This window comes from Mercenaria mercenaria, chromosome 19, assembly GCF_021730395.1.
Source record: "Mercenaria mercenaria strain notata chromosome 19, MADL_Memer_1, whole genome shotgun sequence".
Lineage (NCBI taxonomy): Eukaryota > Metazoa > Mollusca > Bivalvia > Venerida > Veneridae > Mercenaria > Mercenaria mercenaria.
The window spans coordinates 12,922,175-12,941,060 of record NC_069379.1 but is presented as its reverse complement, the minus strand read 5'-3'; the positions used below and the strand labels follow the sequence as shown (position 1 = coordinate 12,941,060).

At 33.7% G+C, this 18,886-nt stretch overlaps 2 protein-coding genes across 2 annotated transcripts; both read right to left on the bottom strand.

The window, feature by feature from the left end:
* Positions 1-1,825: 1,825 nt before the first annotated feature.
* LOC128550966 (uncharacterized) lies at positions 1,826-4,909 on the bottom strand. The gene is made up of 4 exons (XM_053531171.1): positions 4,875-4,909; positions 4,824-4,840; positions 3,549-3,682; positions 1,826-2,948 (listed from the first exon to the last, which is right to left on the bottom strand). Exons 1-4 carry the CDS (start codon positions 4,907-4,909, stop codon positions 2,820-2,822), a joined length of 315 nt encoding a protein of 104 aa, XP_053387146.1. The 3' UTR covers positions 1,826-2,819.
* Positions 4,851-17,941, bottom strand: LOC123542406 (interferon-induced protein 44-like). The gene is made up of 6 exons (XM_045328243.2): positions 17,388-17,941; positions 16,931-16,981; positions 9,221-9,297; positions 8,624-8,818; positions 7,944-8,084; positions 4,851-5,002 (listed from the first exon to the last, which is right to left on the bottom strand). The coding sequence occupies exons 3-6, from the start codon at positions 9,269-9,271 to the stop codon at positions 4,913-4,915; spliced, it is 477 nt and encodes a 158-aa protein (XP_045184178.2). The 5' UTR covers positions 9,272-9,297; positions 16,931-16,981; positions 17,388-17,941; the 3' UTR covers positions 4,851-4,912.
* Between the last annotated feature and the right edge of the window lie 945 nt (positions 17,942-18,886).

Genomic DNA, 18,886 nt, shown 5'->3' with positions numbered 1-18,886 from the left:
ACTACAAGAATGACTTTGTTCGGAGCATTTCTTCTACATGCATGTAGGGATTTTGATGTAATTTGCCACAAATATTAATGAACGTGAGGCACTCTTGTTTTTAGAATTACATCCGTTTGTTTTACTATATATAGATTATATTGTAACCTATTTATAACTGTTCGTAGGGAAAAATCGAGACTAGTTTTCTGTGGCATGTTACATCCAATTTTTAGGACATTTTGACCTCTCTACCTCGTAAAGTGTTTCTTGTGGACTTACATTTTCTTTTTCCCCTTTGCTGTTACTAACATATGACACCTTTTTTGATAGTCGGGCATAAAATGTCATATGAAGACAACTTACATATACATTTCAATGGTGTCTATATATAAATTTTATTATCTATTTATTTTTGTTATAACATACATTTTGCATTGTATATATAGTACAATGTAGTTTAAACACCATTGAAAGATATTAGTTCATTATGTTACTCGTATACTGTAGTAGAGAAAATTAAGTGCCTTCCGGTAGGGGACTTTGTATTGCCTGGCAATACTTCATACACTTGTTAGTTATAAAAAGAAAAGGTAGTGAATGAGACTAAAATTGTTGACATGAATATTTTATTCATATTTTATCACTCAATAGCACCTATAGAAGAACATGAAGCGACACCAAAAACAAAACATGGAGAAGTCTATCAAACTATACTTAACAAAATCATAAATAGAATTCCTAAAAACAAACAATCGCACAAGTTACATGCGATTCTTAAACATTCACAGATACCCAGAAAAACTGAAACGACGCCGAGTTCTAAAAGAGAAGTAAACAAAGGAAGAAGCGAGTATGAACATTGTTGGGGGCAGTGCATTTAGCGTTGCTAACTAATACAACAAAACATTCTATGGTTTAGATTGCATCTTTTATGATACAAAAAAGATGTTATTATGGAAGAAACAAGACGAAGGTACCAGATGTCAATCTGCAGAGAAATATATGTAAGACACTGTGGAAGCTTTTTTTTTTTTTTTTTTTTTAAAAAAATCACGTACAAACAGCACGTGAATTGCCTTGTTTGCACGTGATTTTTCTCCCGTTAATACATGGGCGGATCCAGTGAAAAAAGTAGTTTTTTTATGCAAAAATACTTTTTATGGATTTCTGACGATTTCAAAAACAATTACAGTTGACAGTAGAACATGTTTCCTTTTTTTTATTTTGTATATATTTTAGTTATGTTTTATTTCCGTGAAATATCCGTTTTGTTTCGTTTACTATCTGCAGTGACAGATATATTGGTTTCATCTGAATTTCTGAGAGCAAAAGCATCTAAATATAAACCGTAGGCGTGTTTATAAATCTGGCAATAATATTTAAAATATACATTTGGTAGAGATGGTACCTACCCTAGTAAATCTAAGGAGAACAACTCTGAATTGACCAATAACCTGAAGCTATCGTAAAACATTGGAAGAGAGTGAAAAAAAATCAGATAGGTCCTTTTTCCAACAAAGTATGACCTACATTGATTTTGTTTAAATCTCATTGTATTCAATATACAATATGCACACCTTTCTTATGGTTTACACTGACAATTATTTTGTAAGTTGTAGTGAGGCCCTGATAGAAAATTTAGTAATGCATGAAAAAAAAATGCATAAATTTCTTACGATATTAAGAAACGTTATTAGGTTCTGATCTTTTAGTCAAAGTTATTTACTGTTATTTATTGTTCTCAATGGTGATACACTGGTTTACACAAAAAAATATATATTACAAATGTGAAATTTATATATCAAACAATGAGAAATAACAAAAATAAAGTTGAACTGTATCAACAGTGTAAGAAACATGGTTACTACTTTTTACGACCGTGATACGCACCTGGATCGGATGACGTCATTGCACGCGAGTGGTTTATTGCAGAATAACCCGAGATAGATTTTGCTCTACATGTATGTAAGTTATTTTCTGGTCGTGTTAGAATTAATCAATATATAAATAAATTTAAAAGTAACTATTTGTCTATTAAGTTTTGCCTCAAATATATTTTTCTTTTAATCTTAACACTATGCATTTATCAGGCCGATATGTGCTTGCTTTATAAATTTTATGTTTACACCCTGGCTAGAGGATTATCCAGTCATTACAAATTACGGAATATTTTTCAAGTACTAATGTATTCAGTGTAGAGGAGTTCGGCCTAAACCATTCAAGGGAGGAGAGGATGAATTTCATTGAATTCACATTGTCCGGCATGACATGGAGTATATTCAAGGCCAAGATTATGATTATTAGTTTTTGAATTTATCTCAACCGTGGTTTTCGGCTGTATTTCATCCCAAACCACTTTGCTTGTTTTGTTGCATTTTCCATTACCTCTCGCGAACAGACTCAGTCAAACCGAGAACAGAGTCAATCAAACCGAGAACAGAGTCAATCAAACCGAGTCTACTATTATTTTGCTTGGTTGCATTTTGTGCTTCCAAAGGATTTTCTGACAGATTTTATTAACTATCACAACAGCAATCTTCTTTAATTTTCTATAATTATTTTATTTTTTGTATTTACACGCAACTCGCAATGTCCATAACTGAAGTGACTGTACATTATTGTTTATATTTTATGTGATGTTTTAATTTGATATCAACCCTGGCGTGCTTCAGTCAAATTAGATTGTTAAAGTCGTAAAACACAGTTCAGTCATACACTCATGTTTTAAAAGATAAATATTTCAAAGACACATTTCTTTAAATAACGAGATATAAAAACTTTTTATCGAGGCAAGTCTTCTTTTATCATTTTCCATTTTTTTTTTTGGCTGTTCATCATCACTTGTGGTTCAGAAAATCTGTTCCAAAGTAAATCATTTGCCTGAGAGCTAGAAGTGGTAAGATTTCTTTCCTACAGTCCGACTCCGTTTCATCTTCATAGTTTTGAACAGGAAAGATATTTAGCTCCTACAAAATAAATGATGCATATTGTGACGTGAATATGAATTGCACCAGTTAGTTTATCAAAGGCATAGGTCATATGATAAGTTTAAAGTGGCATTGTATCTGATATTTAGAAAACTTTTATACATTCATAATTTTTCAATAGTTTTACGTTATATTTATTAGTTAGAACTTCTGAGCTATTTCTTCATATAATGTCTACAACTAAATTTTAATCTCATTCAGTTAAGCTATACAAATGTTGGTCAGAAAATATCAAGACTTTTGACGCTTCTGTCAATACATAAGCAAAAATTATGTTTTAAAACTACGAATATATTTCGAGCACCCCTCGTACTTTTTATAAGACTAATTGTTTTATTTCATTTGATATTCTTTATAAACAAACAAACAGAAAACATAATAATCGTGTGACACAGTCATGTATACAACTTGTGATATGCCTCTCTTAAATTCATTTTCATATAATCTGAAACTTTTGAAGCAACACTCTTATTCTCACCTATCGTCTGACAAATAGATAAATTAGGTCTCATTCCCCAACCTTTTACCAGCACAGGGAAGAATAACAGTTTTACATTAAGAAACGATACTCAATTTTACCGGAACATTATATAGCTCCTTCGCCACACGTACAGCCTCTTTAACCTTTTCACTTTTGTACGTATTCTCTATATCTTCATCAACAAATTCACAGATTACATCGATCTTTGTTAATAACACTATTCGTGGAATATCTGTGCATATAATGGAATAATGCTATATGTATCTAACATAATACATAAATAAATCAAGTTATACAACAGGAGACAGTTATTCTACTAAAGGAATAAATTTTGATAATTATTTATATGAAAGGAAGATTAATGGGAATGGCACACATATACATGAACAAACACACTATATCGAACGGCATAAAAAGTACCATCTTGGTACGGTGGGAACTGTGTTTTGCATTTATGTCATGAAAAAAGCACAGTTACTCATAACTAAGACACAAATATATTAACAAGAAAAACATCCTGACTATAATTGTATAATTGAAAATAATTGGTGATGCTGTGTCAAAGCATAAGTCTAATTTAGTAAAAGAATGGACGAAATGAATCTTCAATTTAATCAATTTAAATTACAGTCGGTGGTTTTTATGTTTCTTTTGTTCTATGCGGTTGTTGTTCTTCATAAATCTTTTAGACAGCAATGCATGCAAGTCATGCATGTAGTGCATATACAATGCGGCTTTAGTTGGTCATCCTTTCATAGGCTTGAACTAAAACTATTGCCCGTCTAATAACAAAGCATGTATTAGGCCTAAAATTATCTCTGTTTCCGGTAACATGCTCAAAAATTTAGGGTAGGTAGGTAGGATTTTTTTTCATGAAGTGACAATTCTAGGAAATTATTCTTGTGCCAAAAAATGAACACAAATAAATTGGTTATGCCTTTAGAGCATCAGTAAAATGATTTATAACATCACTGATCATGTTTAAAACATAGAAAGTGCAGTTTTGCAACTTTTTGTCAAAAAATTGAAGAAACGTCCTACAAGGCCATAAAAACCATTTAGGATCGGGCCAAAAATTTAGAGTAGGTCAGGATACCGAACACAAACTTTTTTTAGGCCTTATTTATATGTATGATACTACTTGAACCTTCGATGTTGGTCCCGTGGATATTACTTCTGCTATTCAATCCGATAGTCATTGCTTACTTACATGCTTATAGAATCAGCACGACAGTTAACAAGACGAGGAACTCAAAAATTGACACGAGAAAATTGACGATGTCTTAATAAAGTTGTATAAAGATTATGTATATATTTACCTGTCTTCTGTGGTCGATTTTTTAAAATCAAATATGAGTAAAAAATTATCTTACCGAGAGCCCTTAACTCTCTTTGTAGTTCTTTTATTTTTTTTTTCTTCTTGCATCTGAAATATTGTCATTCCCGGCGACAGTAGCATCTATCACAAAAACAACGCAATGAATTTTCTCTCTATCCTTTGGCTCTGACCTGAATTCTTTGCTTTTTCATCAATTGGTGTGGCAGGATTGAACTTTAAATGTAAAAAGAAAATGAGCATATTTTGGCCTCAGATAACAATATCATGATATCAGATCACTACACAATAAAAATGATACAGTTTAAAATCGAGTAAATGACTATAAACGAAAACAAACGTTTTTCCAATAACAAAAATCTTAATCCATGAATGCATTTTTTTAAATATCGGTAATGCTGACATATAAATATTACAAAATAAAACTTTTTTGTTTGGTTTAATTTACACCGACTCAATGATAGGTCATGTTCATGGTGGAGGAAGACCCGCAGGTGCCCCTTATTTCATGTGCATTATTTCATCTCGAGCGGGCACCTGGGTAGAACCACCGACCTTCCGCAAGCCAGATGGATGGCTTCCCCACATGACGAATTCAACGCCACGACTGTGATTGGAAGTTAGCAACCTTAACCACTCGACCACGGAGGCCCATAAATGGAAACGAGACGAATAAGAAAACCACATACTCATTAGCCGCTCGAGTTACGAGTAATGACCTCATGATTATGTAAATAGCATAAATTATGAAAGTACATGTTAAACTTTAACACTTACAATGAACTCAAGCTTACCATACACAGCCAACGTGTTGGTAAATGGCAGTGATTTTATGTTGATACCAAGAAAATGTGAAAGGCATTTCTATGTATTCTTTAGACATAATTCGAATATAAGATAACAGGAGATAGCAGAAGGTGGTCTAAATATACACTGTGCAAATCGTACATAGCTTGTTTCAAATAAAGTGAAGCGTTCGACTACTAGAATTCCCGAACGTATAAAGACTAACTTTGAGCTATACGATAAGGAAATGTATTCGCTTTATGCAAACGATTCCCAAAGAAATTCTGTATATGGTTAACCTTCAGCTATACCATTCGTGAGGTGTTCCGCTTTAAAACATCCGCATCGTTTTGGTTCCTTCCTTCCTCCTAAACAACCTATGATCTTGTAACAAAGAAGGGGGGAGAGGGAGAGAGAGAGAGAGAAAGAGAGAGAGAGAGAGAGAGAGAGAGAGAGAGAGAGCCCAACGTCGTGATTTTTGGGGTCTATCTATGCGTCCAAGCATTGCATGACCGTCAATGATTTTCGGATGTTCAAACTGCCTTTATCTTTAGTGTCTGGCTACGAAGCTCGGAAGGTTTTCTCAATTATTATATACCCCAAACATCTGTGCCTGTATACAAGGTAAAGGGTATTAATTACTTAGAACGCAAAGAGATTGAGAGCGTCGATCTAAAGGTATTGCAATTGTGAGTTTGATCATACGGTTAGGCATTTGCTCTCCGTAACAGTTTGATAAAAATCATTGTATCTGAAGTAATTTCGTCTTCTTTTCCGCCTGTTATTCATGTGAAGCGATTGGTTGTCATTTATAGGTTACTGAGAATATGTAAAATACTAGTGTAGAATACAGGAAATCTGTACTGATTAACTGCCAGTTGTTAAATATAAGAAATACTGTTGAGAAAAGGCGCTAAACTAAAAGCAAACAAATGAACAAACAAACAAATATACCTTTGGCACGTAATTTCAACGTTAAAGCTAACCTCAAACGTACTATGTGTTGTTTTCTTTAATTTGTGATGAGCTTTTTGTTATTAATGATTAAAATCAGTCTATGCATTTGTATAAAGAAAAGGGTATTAAGTGGTCTGACGTATAAATAGTTATATAAATCTGACTATTTTCATGTGTTTAAACACTTCGGCTTAGTTGTATAAGTCTGTTGTGATAGTATAAGTATAAATGTGCTTTATGTAAACAAAAGGCATATACATACAAATGATAACGTATGTGCGAATAATTATAATTTAAGAAATATAGACCTCTGGTGACCTTTATATGAAAGTTATTAATTTCATATAATAGCTCTTATTTTAGTCAGATGTGGGAAAGTTAAATACTGTCTTATAAATATACACCTGAGCACAAAACATCACATAAGACATGATTCTGTTCAGTTTACGATTAGACAATTTCAATGCATTATACTGATATTCCTTAAAGCCATTGGACACACGGAAACATATATTAAACCCCCGAAAATAAAAGATTACAAATGTCGGGTCAACTCCTTTAAAGCTCTACGCCTATATCAAGACTGATCATTGTTACATGTGAAGTAGTCCAAGATGTAATTCCATGCTGTTTATTAAATTTGGTATAGTGAGTCATAGAAGGATGTAACAGTTATGTTGTTGGCTTAGTTTTATTGATTGCTTATTGTTTTTGAAAAAGACCATTTTCATTGCGAATTTCCAGGTATAAATTTATTCTTTGAGAAAGCATACGCGTAATTGCTAAACGGCTATTTTCATTGGAGCCTTTTAGAGGGTGATGTTTCTAAGAACAGATTATTTTTCTTGTACATGCGTTTATTATTACATATCAATATTTGTCTATTTTTTTGATAAGACGACTTCTCATACTAAATGACCATATATAGTTTTTATATCATTGAAATGCTGTTCTAAAAATAAAATCTGAATATTTTATTGTTTATATGAAATAAAGGAGGAACTTAATTGGTAGAATATAACCTGTTAGTATTAGTTGCATGATAGAATAAGAACCTTACATTTCTCAATTATAGTCTCTTTTTATACATAAGTTTACTTATTTCATATTAACATGGGTAAATTCTACTGAATGTAATTAAGCGTAAAACGATATAAAGGTTTCGTATCTATATCTATTTGTTAATTTAAGATTTGTTATTCATGATTGTTTTGTCCACTGTTGTTAAAGTTTGTAATTCATCCGCCCTTTATTGTGTTCTGTAACCATCCGCCCTCAATTTGGTTCTGTAAAACCATTTGAAAGGCGTTTCTGTACGGAAAGAAGTTATGCATAGATATGGCAAAAAAGTGATATAAAGTTAAGAACTTTGGCCAATTTGTCATTTCTTTTAAGACTGAAGTGTTGCTCTTACCTTATAATTAGGTGGAATGTGACCCTTAACAAGGTATAAAACATCCTTAAGATTGAGCCCTCCTTGATTAGTGTCCTCCACGCCCATTGTATCTAATATTTGGAAGTTCTTCAATTTGTCTTTTGGACAGTATTCTTTCAGCTGTTTTCTCATAAAACAAACTCACTTATACTAATACATGTACAGTTACGTTATTGTCACAGTAAGCAAATACAAAATACACACAAGAGCACATTGCCATCATTTTGATGAATCTTCCCTTTCTTTTCCTTATAAAAATATTCCTGCCAAAGGCCAATCATATCTCACGCTGCTGTTAAGCACACACTGCTGTTAAGCAGTTTTAAATAATTTTTTTCTCGTGCATTTTGTAATAAAGAAATCCCAATTCGTGTGGAAGAATTATATTTCTTGCCTTATTGAACAGTCGGCTTGTAAAATGACAGCAATATTTTACAAGACAGGTAGTTATACATGAATCAGGAACTATAGAAAAGAAACGTCGTGCTTTTATTTCAGTGGAATTGAATGCAAGAATGTGCGGTTTCCCTATTTCTTTTACTTAAGACATCAAAACATTCAAAATTTTGTCTGCATGCATGTGTCTGGTTTTCCATCTTAAATAGAATTTTATTTGAAAAATATGTATAAGTCAATAAAAGTTGTAAAAGTTGCCATACCGCAAAAGTCACACTGTCATCCGCCCCTCCTGCAATTGTTATCTGTGCTATTCTTCCTATATCAATAGATGCTACTGTATTAAGAAATGATGAGTTTCCAGCTCTTACCGATCCCAGAAGCAAAATGCGAATGTTTGGAATGTCTTTTTCTTTATCACAGCGTTTCTGTATGTCATCCAAAAGCTTTTCAGCATACTAGAAAGTGAAAGTATATATTCCACTGGTCACTCACACGATTAGTATTACTGCTGTATACTCGCAAGAGACATGTATTTAATCTTACATGTTAAATCATAACAAAACATGGTCATAATTAGATTCAATCCTATTCATCCTATCGCACAATTAAACATATAGGCCCGCGACAATAAACTTCCACTATGAAATTAAAAACATTTTCGAAATTCTACTGAAATACTTAAAAGCATGCAATTACCGTATACTTAAAAATGTATTACTTTTACTGAACTGTTTTGAAATAGTAGCTTAGTTAATATCATGACTTACGTGGAAAAAACAAAAACACACGAAACTTATCAAACTGACTAAGAAAATTCATGCAAAAAGAGGTTTCAGAAATCAAAAGAAGAAAGTTACTTCTTTCGTCCATTTCCCGCTACCTTCTAGTTTCCTCCACGGGGTTTTCATGGGGCTTAGTCTATCTTGCGTTAAATCTAGAAAACAAGGAAACATTGTTAATGCGGGGAATAAATTCGGATTTTAAAAATGCAAAAGCCTATGTTATAATGCTTTTCAAGATGTGTAGCACAAACATAACATCATGCGTTTTTGGCCTATATATTTAGTCAGAGACAACTGACACAAACTATTTTTATTTGTTATTTTTCTAGCCACAAAATGAATTCATCATTGATAGACACAGAATCTGAAGAAATCTGTCTAGGCACAACAAATATTCTTCAATATAAGTTATTGTTTGATTTGCTCGAAACAGCAAACCCGCGGCAGTGTTGAAATATAAAACATACCTGATAGCACTTAAAACTAGGTCCTACACATCCGGATTACTATGGAGATGTAGTTTATAAAATACAAACAAAAATAAAATGATCCTTTCTTTAATTAGATATTTGTAAACCCTGTTGCAAAGTTTATTAATAACAAATACAATGTGAGAATCGTAAAGCACAGTACATGCTTGGTGATTGACAGTTAATCGCTACGCTGTCCTATTTAAAGGTACAGTGACTGATAAAGACCCCCTGCCTCTATGTCTACATCTTTCTTTCCTCATTTCTGTATTTTGTATAAAATTAAAATGTTATTGGTGGATTTTTAAAGAAACACGTGAATAATATTTTTCCGTTACAGATTCCTTTTGTTGTGGACTTTCTTTGCAAATGCTTGGCTCTGAGATTGAATTTGGGGTGCTCAGTGCTACCCTTACCTTTTATCTTTGTAAAACGAAAAAAAAAGGAAGGAAATAGGATACAGCCTTTGAACGGGCAGTGACAAAATCACCACTCGGATGTGTGGACAGTGTCATGCCGCGCATCTAACCTTGTCGATGTCGAGAGGAACAGGACAGTGTAATAAAGCTCTCCCACTACCAGGGCCGGTGAATCTATGACTAACAGAAGGCATAGAATGTAAAAGATAAGAAAAAAACGTTCTTTAATTTGAATGTATTAACAAAGAACGAAAGCACTCATTGCCCTTGAATAACATCAAGAAAACCATATTTAAGGACTCAGTGAAACAGAATAGAAAGCAAATGTCAAAACGCCCAGTTCCGAAGGGCTTTATGAGGACACAATCATAGAGGAAAGCGAAGCGAGATGTTATCAAAAAGCTAAAAAACAAACACTTTAAATGTTCAAAGATAAGTACTTATGATTTCTCTACTCTTTATTCTAATTTATCACATAATCTTATTAAAGACAAACTAGTAGCTTTAATTGAGAAAACATTTGCAAGAGAAAACGTTAACTATCTGGCTTGCAATGAAACTAGAGCATTCTTTTCTAACAGTGCATTTAAGAGATACAACTTATGGAGTTGTGATCAGGTATGTGAAGCTCTAAAGTTTCTACTAGATAATATATATATCAAATTTGGCAATAAAACTTACAGACAAGTAATTGGTATCCCGATGCAAACCAACTGCGCCCCCCCCCCCCCCCCCCCCCCCCCGCCCCCATCTCATTGCTGATTTACTTTTATACTGTTATGAACTAGATTTCATGCTTAGTTTATCCACTGAAACATAATTTGAAATTATTGAAGCTTTCAATGGAACCTCAAGGTATCTTGATGATATTTTAAATATGGACAACCAATATTTTTCAGAAATGGTGAAATATATTTACCCTAAAGAGTTACAGCTTAACAAGGCTAATATTTCAGATTTAAAAGCGTCATTTCTGGATTTAAGAATTGTGAATAATAATCTAGAAACGAATATATATGATAAAAGGGACGATTTTAATTTTGAAATTGTCAACTTTCCCCATCTTGATGGAGTAACATCATACGGTGTCTATATTTCACAGCTTATTCGTTTTGCAAGAGCTTGCTCAAAGATAGATGATTTCAATGACAGAAATCTTCATATCACCAAGAAATTGTTACAACAGGGTTACCATTATCATAAGCTACGGAAAGCTTTTAGTAAATTTTACTGCAGATCGTCTGAACTGTTAGAAAAATACAATACGACCCTTAAAACACTTTTAAAGCTTGGACTTACACACCCGGAATACTATGGAGATGTAGTTTATAAAATTCGGAAAATTAAACATACCCCTTATTTTTTTTATTTTTTTTGTAAAATTGTTTAAAACGTTTATCAAAAGAGGATACGATGCGAAAATCGTGAAGCACATTGCATGTTTAGTAAATGACTCCTCTACAGTTAATTGCTACGCCCCCCTATTTGATGGTGCGATGACTAGAAAAGTGTAGGACTCCACGATGCTTTTCTCCTAAATCTTACATACAGCGGACGGAGTGAGTTGATTTTTGTCTTACAGTTTTCTTAGTCGTGCCTTTAATAGTTAGGCTCTTGTTGCTCTGACTTCAGACAAGTTATTGAGTACATTGGTGTAATTGTACCTTAAATGTACCTTAATTTTATGTTTTGCTTTATTTATCTGTTACTCTTGCACTAATGTTAGAACCTTTCTCAGCGGGGATTTTGTTTACATTGTGTTGTTTAACTTGTTGAAAAAGGGTAAGTGCGAGGTTGGCATGCCCTAAACGCGTTTAAACCCCCCAGTTTCCTTTATTTAGGTTACTGACCGTTCCATGTCGGTGCCCCTATTTTCAAATGGTTGTTTTGTCTGTCTTGTATTGTCTGTTGCGTATTTTTTCTTCTTTGTTGTTAGCGTTTTTCCTCCGCCCAACTCCCCCTATTGCCCTCTCCTTTCCCTTGCATTTACGCTACTTTTTGCATCCCCTCCCCCTTTACTTTTAGTAAGTTTTCGTGGCTCCCTTTTGTTTTGGTAGCCGAATCCCAAGACGGTACTTGATTGTTTTTTTTCCTACTTGTGTGGGTGCGTTTTTATGCTTGTGAGTCTATAACGGTGCCCTACTGTTTTCTTATGTGTTGCCTGTTCGGTTTTCTATGTTATTCAGTGGATTGTAGTTGTGTGTTTATCTTGGGTACATGAGTGTCTGCGTTTTTGTGGTTTACGTTGTAGTGCGACTGTTTTAAAAGAACATGGCATTCCCTTGTATATTCGTCCTTGTTCAACTTTCCCCTTCGGATTAATTCCCCACCCCCGGCCCCCAACCCCCGACCCCATTTCGCTCCTTACCATTTCCTATCCCTCCATCAATATTTAGCATAAATTAATATGTACTTGATGGATGTTTGAAGCAACCCGTCTGAAATATTTTTCCATTACACCTTCTTTTTGTTGTTGGCCTACTATGTAAATGCGTGGCTCTTGGGCTGTGTTTTTGGTGCTCTGTGCTTCCGAGAAATCTACCCTTACTTATTATCTTTTATTTATCGGAAAAGGGTTAAAAACCAAACAATGTGTCTGAAAAGTGCGAGTCATAGCCTCTTTTTATAAAACGCGTTATTATTTTACCAAATTCAATTTGGAAACTGCAATGATGAAAGATCTAATAACATTAAAATAGGTTTTGATATACATTCTCATATTACTGAATCATATGTCCAAATCTGAATTACAACAGAAAGCAGCGTAATCAAAAACAACGTCAGCTGTATATATATATATATAATAGAGAGTTTGAGATTTCAAACTTCGCCTTCCCCTTCAACGTCTCTCATATATATTTTGGGTAAAACGTCACCGATACGCGTGTATTTTATTTATATCACAAGTTGCTACTAAAGTTTTCCCTGTAATATCACGTAAGCCTAAAACTTCTCTTTATTGCTATGCGAAATAAAAAGCTTAGTTTCAGGATTTCTGCTTATCAAGTTATTTGATTATTCTTATATATATAATTAGACTAAATTTGATGCGAAACACTATCAATAGGTATAAGAATAATGAAGTTTTGTATGGCTAATGATTTTAACTAAATACATTGAATTGAACCCGGAAGTATGAAGTTATCAACCGATTTTGAGAAACTTTGAGATTTTGTTCAAACTTTAACTTCTACGGCATATTTGTGTCCCCAGGCGGTATCGATTATACCAGATGGGCCTTTTTGTCGTATGAAGTGAAGTTTTGAACGTCCGAAGATGTGATATCACGAAAATCGAAACTTCATTCTTTTTACATCTACTCTGTCCACATACTCGGCATCAAAGACTGAAATCTGGATGGAGGCACATGGCATGACAGTCATTTTACTTGAAAAATAAATAATTACGCGCGATTATCATTTTGGTAGAACATTTTATTTTCACATCCAAATAAAATCAATCTGTTTCTGTCGGACACTTAATACGACAATTGCGTTTTAATTATAAACATAAAATGGTACTAGTAAGACGGAAAATTCTTCTGAAGTATCAGGCAATTTCAGATATATGATATCATGATGAGAGACGTTTCCTGTTAGCCGTATGGGATAACTCAATTCTTTAAATGCACGGAACCAGAGCCTGGCAGAGGGACATTGTGGGTTAATTCTCCCTTTGATTCTTACATTTTACAAAGAAAGTCGGTCTTGAAACTCGGCGTGACCCTACCCTACCCCTACCCCCTCCCCCAACCCCCTGAAATGGGTGACCCCCTCTTTAACGTTGGTGTCCCTCTAACCAAAATTCCTGGATCCGCAGATGCTTTACTTATAAAATAGTATATTAAAATCATATTGTGCTGTCTGAGAGTTTGGCATTAAACATAGTCATACAGAGTGTCATTATCACGTTGATATGATCATTATAGGTTATTAACTTTGTATGTGGATATATGCACGAGTTCTGCAGCGGTAATATTGAGCGACTTTAAGAGCGCAGTATTGTCTGCGAAAGAACGAGTGCATATATCCACATACAAAGTTGATAACTAGCTTTTTATTACATATCCACTATCAAATGATTAATTTATATCTAAATTATCGTTCTGTCACGAAAGACAGGAAAAAATACGGAAAAATATTCTCCGAAAACGCAATAAACAAATCAAACGGACGCGCATTAATATTTTCCGCGAAAATGACGTCAAATTGTCGCAACGTGCGCGTGGACGCCATGGACATCACGCGATTCTTTCCATTACAACGTTAAGAAAACATTCCACGTCTTATATTAGTCCAACTCTTGACGTAATTATAACTTTCATTTCATTTCAGTCTGATAAATTACAGCGTGCCAGTATCTAATAGGTCAGATTAATCAAAGTGTAAAAGTAAACAAAATGTTGCATAAATTACAAATTAAACAAACACACAATAGCAACAAAAATCTAAAGAAACGAGATCCGCAATGGACAGAACGTCAGGGGAGGTAACTAGAGTCACGGATTGGGACTAGTCCGATATGAAAGCGTTCAACGTCATGATATGGAAAAATATTGCACGATCGCGGTCCATTGAAACCCAATGGAAAATAATTTTAGGTATGTAATTATCATTTTTATTTCCTCTCATGTATGATTTACAATCGTGCATTGTATACTGACTATACTGACATAATTTTATATAAAACCTAAATGTTTGGAGCAACACTAACGAGTTTTTACATTGTTCACATTGTTTTATCGTTTTATTTTAATTTTTGTTTTCGGTAATCGCTCTAATATCCATGCGATGATTATATTAATTGAAATGTTTTTTTTTATTTAATTTTCATTTTTTTTCAATTTTAAAACCTCTTGTAAAATTCCTGCCCTTTCGGAAAATTGGTATCAAAATGCACGAAAAAAAAAAACGATCATAATTACGGATAAATTGAATGGGCGGATTAAAAGAAGTAAGGTTCATTCTAAAGTTTGAAATCTCAAGGAATTTTAATCGAACTTCAACTTCGTACGTTAACTTCGCAAGAGACGTTGAAGGGGAAGGCGAAGGTTGAAATCTCAAACTCTCTAATGTCATCAACATATCTTGTTGTGTTATTGCTTTCAGATATAACGTCAGCATGCGTATTTGTAGAACGGCTCCAAACGTAGTCACTTTCATTAGCTCCACTATTCAAGGAATGGATTTCTTGTATGTAAGCTGGTATCTCAATACCCACTAATGGGAATGAATTGAAACTTCACACACTTGTTCACTGTCATGAGCTGACATGCACTAAGCAGGCCCCACAACACTGCTTTGCATATTTTTTTTTTCAAAATAATGCCCATTTTTGACTTAGCAGTGTTTTGGTTAAGTTTTTGTATATAAGCTGGTATCTCAGATCCACAAATGGGAATGGATTGAAACTTCACATGGGAATGGACTGAAACTTCATACACTTGTCTACTGTCAAGAGCTGATATAAAACACTATTCAGGTTCCATAACACTGTTTCCCATTTGTACAAAATTATGCCCCTTTTTCGACTTTTGTATTCATTCAATTGACAAGACTGACTGTTGAATAGTCGAGCGTTGCTGTCCTCCGACAGCTCTTGTTTTAATATTAAAATAGATAACGAGCAGTGCAGAATTTATTCCATACGCGATTTGTCAGAAAACTCAGTTAAAAAGGTTGAGGTACGAAGGAAGTCGCCGGATATGACAATCGAATGTAGTCGATAATAATACCAGTATATAGTGTCATTTCCCCGCCCATGCCAAATAAAGCTTTATTAATGTAGAGATGAATGTTTTGCGAAGTTATGTTGTGTCAAAGCTGTTTGGTAAAATTAAAGTGAAAGTAGGTATTTGCTGATTCTTCCTACGCAATACCTGCGTTTTCGTCACGTGTCCCAGGCACGCGACAATGGTTACATTGCATTATGATCCAGCACTTATTGTTATGCTTTATGGTTGCCTGAAACGAGCCTTTATAACAAGGGTGGTCCCGCAAGAAATGAAATGCTAAAAATATTGATCAGAACATGTTAAGATTTGTTATGATTACATAGAAAATAGAAGAAAAAGGCATTTAATACTTACTAAGCTCAATATTGTTAGATGTTTTACTATGCTAGAAAAGCTTTATCAAAATATAGTGGAAAAACAAAAGTAGGAAAGATGTCGCACGATTGCGTAATATGAGTACCATGTCCAGATACAATTATTATGAGAATCATGATGTAAGTTTAAATGGTACTTATAGCGGGCTAATTCTGCGGGCAAAATGTCTGCTGTTTTGTACTAAAATGGGCTTAGTATATTTCTGCGTTTTGTTTTATTTCTGCGACCTTTGAGAAAAGCAGGAATTATATTTTTGCCGTTTGCATAAACCGGAAGTAAATTATAGGCATGGGAAATAGCTACCGCGTTAACTACGTCATAATTAACGACTCAAATGCATATCGTTTTCGTCAGTTATGTTTTTGTGGCATTATCTTGGTTGGAATCTAGGACAATGAAGTTGGCGTAGCTAATTTATGTTTAAATTGTATTGTTTATTAAATTATATTACGTTTGTCGTACTTTTCATAAACCTAGCGTGTTTTTGTAAATACACATGTAAAGATTACACACCTCACCATTCATTCGTGGACAATAGACTGATACAATAACACAGTCGATACCGTGTGAATAACTTGACAACAGACGAAAAACATGTGAGATAAGGATAACGGGTCATTACATTTATCGAAATATCAAAGTCTTTTTCTGCGTCAAATAATTCTGCTCATAGTTTAAATGTACCGAATTTATTTCTGCGTAACAGTCTCGACCCGCAGAAAAAGCAGAAATATAAAATAAACAACGCAGAATTAACTTATTATACGGTAGTCAAACAGAAACATACTTCCAGCAGTGGCTCCAACTGCGCCTAGGCCAGGTCCCCCTGGTGGCGGATCTGAAATTAAACATAGTTAATGAAATAGTTAATGAAATGGTATAAAAAAGAATACTTCAACTTCGTTCGTCGCAAAAATCTAATTTGGCATGTAGCAATTTCAGTCGTATTTTAGGGTGTATATGTTCACCTACTAGACTATAAATATATCTTCTTTAACGAAAACTGAGAACAAAGAGAAACACCATTTTGGGCTGTACCAAACTATGACGGTGGACATCATGCATACTGAGCACGTTTCGTCAGAGACAATTAAAACCTTATTTACTTATAATTTAAGTAAACATTATTTAGAGAAGCTGTATGAACAAACGTGTACCTTGATAAATCTCACAATGTACTAAATTCTAAGCACTAAGTTTATTATCCTCGTGTTTTCTATATTATCAATTATGTTCGTACTTACTGTCCGTTGTATGTTGATCATGTTTCGGAGGCTTCTTTTTACCTTTTCTACCTGGCCACTTGAACTACAACAGTAAAAAATAACAATTGTTAATTTTAACATTTTTGATACCATAAGTTGTCAAGAAATATTAGCTGGTAAACTAACATTTGCTAAAGATACATACTGTATTTTCATTTAGAACTAATTTTCGTTGATCTTGAGTTCAAAATTATAAATATAAAAAGGCATTAAACCTCAATTATTGAAAATGGTTTAATTTCATAGTCCGCGAATTCATGTTCTTAACAAAAAAAGATTAGACGCCAAAAACAACGAGAACGGTCATACCCGCGAACTAGGGTAATTTCAAAGTAACACAATCTCTCCGATTTTATGAATAAAAGGCTACAATTGGACTAATGTCTAGCTTGCGAGCTTTTAACTTTGAATATTTGTAATCCTACACTGACGATATAAAGTTGCTAAGTATATGCACGATTGATTTAAATGTGTTATATATTAATAATATTATTTTGTTCAACACACAAATAAAAAATTAAGAAAATATATATTCCCATATTTATAAGGTCTCTGTATTTTTCAGATCATCAAATGACTGATAAGATACCTTGGTCGACAATAAAGCGATTCAGAACATGTAAAAATTGTCAATAAAGATAAAGCATGTGCTTGAAACTAGTAATTGAACGCACCTGTGAGGATATAAAAGCAACAACACAGTTCATCTATGCAATTCCATGAAGATGTTAAAAAGCGAAACAGAGCAATGTTTATTTATGGAAAGAATGTTTGCGTTGCTGTGAAAGTAAACTAATAAGTGAAACCTGTAATTTACCCAATTGAATTCATTATTACCTTTAAATAGATTCCTTCGACGAAGTATAGTGTGAAACCTTAATATAAAAAGTTAGTCGTTTATGTGGTTTGATTTATAGTGGATGCTTAAGTGACACATTTATTGTTTCCGACTTTGCTCACAACAGTCATGTAGTGGTCATCTGCGCATGTAAGGAAGTGAGTATCAATCGGAGAGCACAGCATAAATAAAGAATCCGCAAACAATTGGATACCAGCACGCAGTTAGTGTATAATATGCAAAATATATTGACTAAAGGTCAGTGTTAGGATTATCATGGTAACAAAATATATGCTCGTGTCTGCAGTTTATCACAGGCGCTCCAAGTCTTATAATTAATTTTACTCAAAGTCAATTGTTTCCATATTCGAATTTTGCAACATCTGCTGTTAGTTAACACCATCACAAGTGAATCAATTTTCAGATATAAAGATGTGAAATACATAATATTGAAAGAATAAATGAAAATCGCTACGTTTTCATTTTGATATACATGGCAAAATTAATTTTGACGTGTGTAAATAAAGCGAGCGCAAAGAGTTCACGAATACATTTGATACGTCCATGCAAGCTACATGTTCTTATCACAAATATTATGATAAATGACATATGTAGACCACAAAATTTGAAACACACGGTA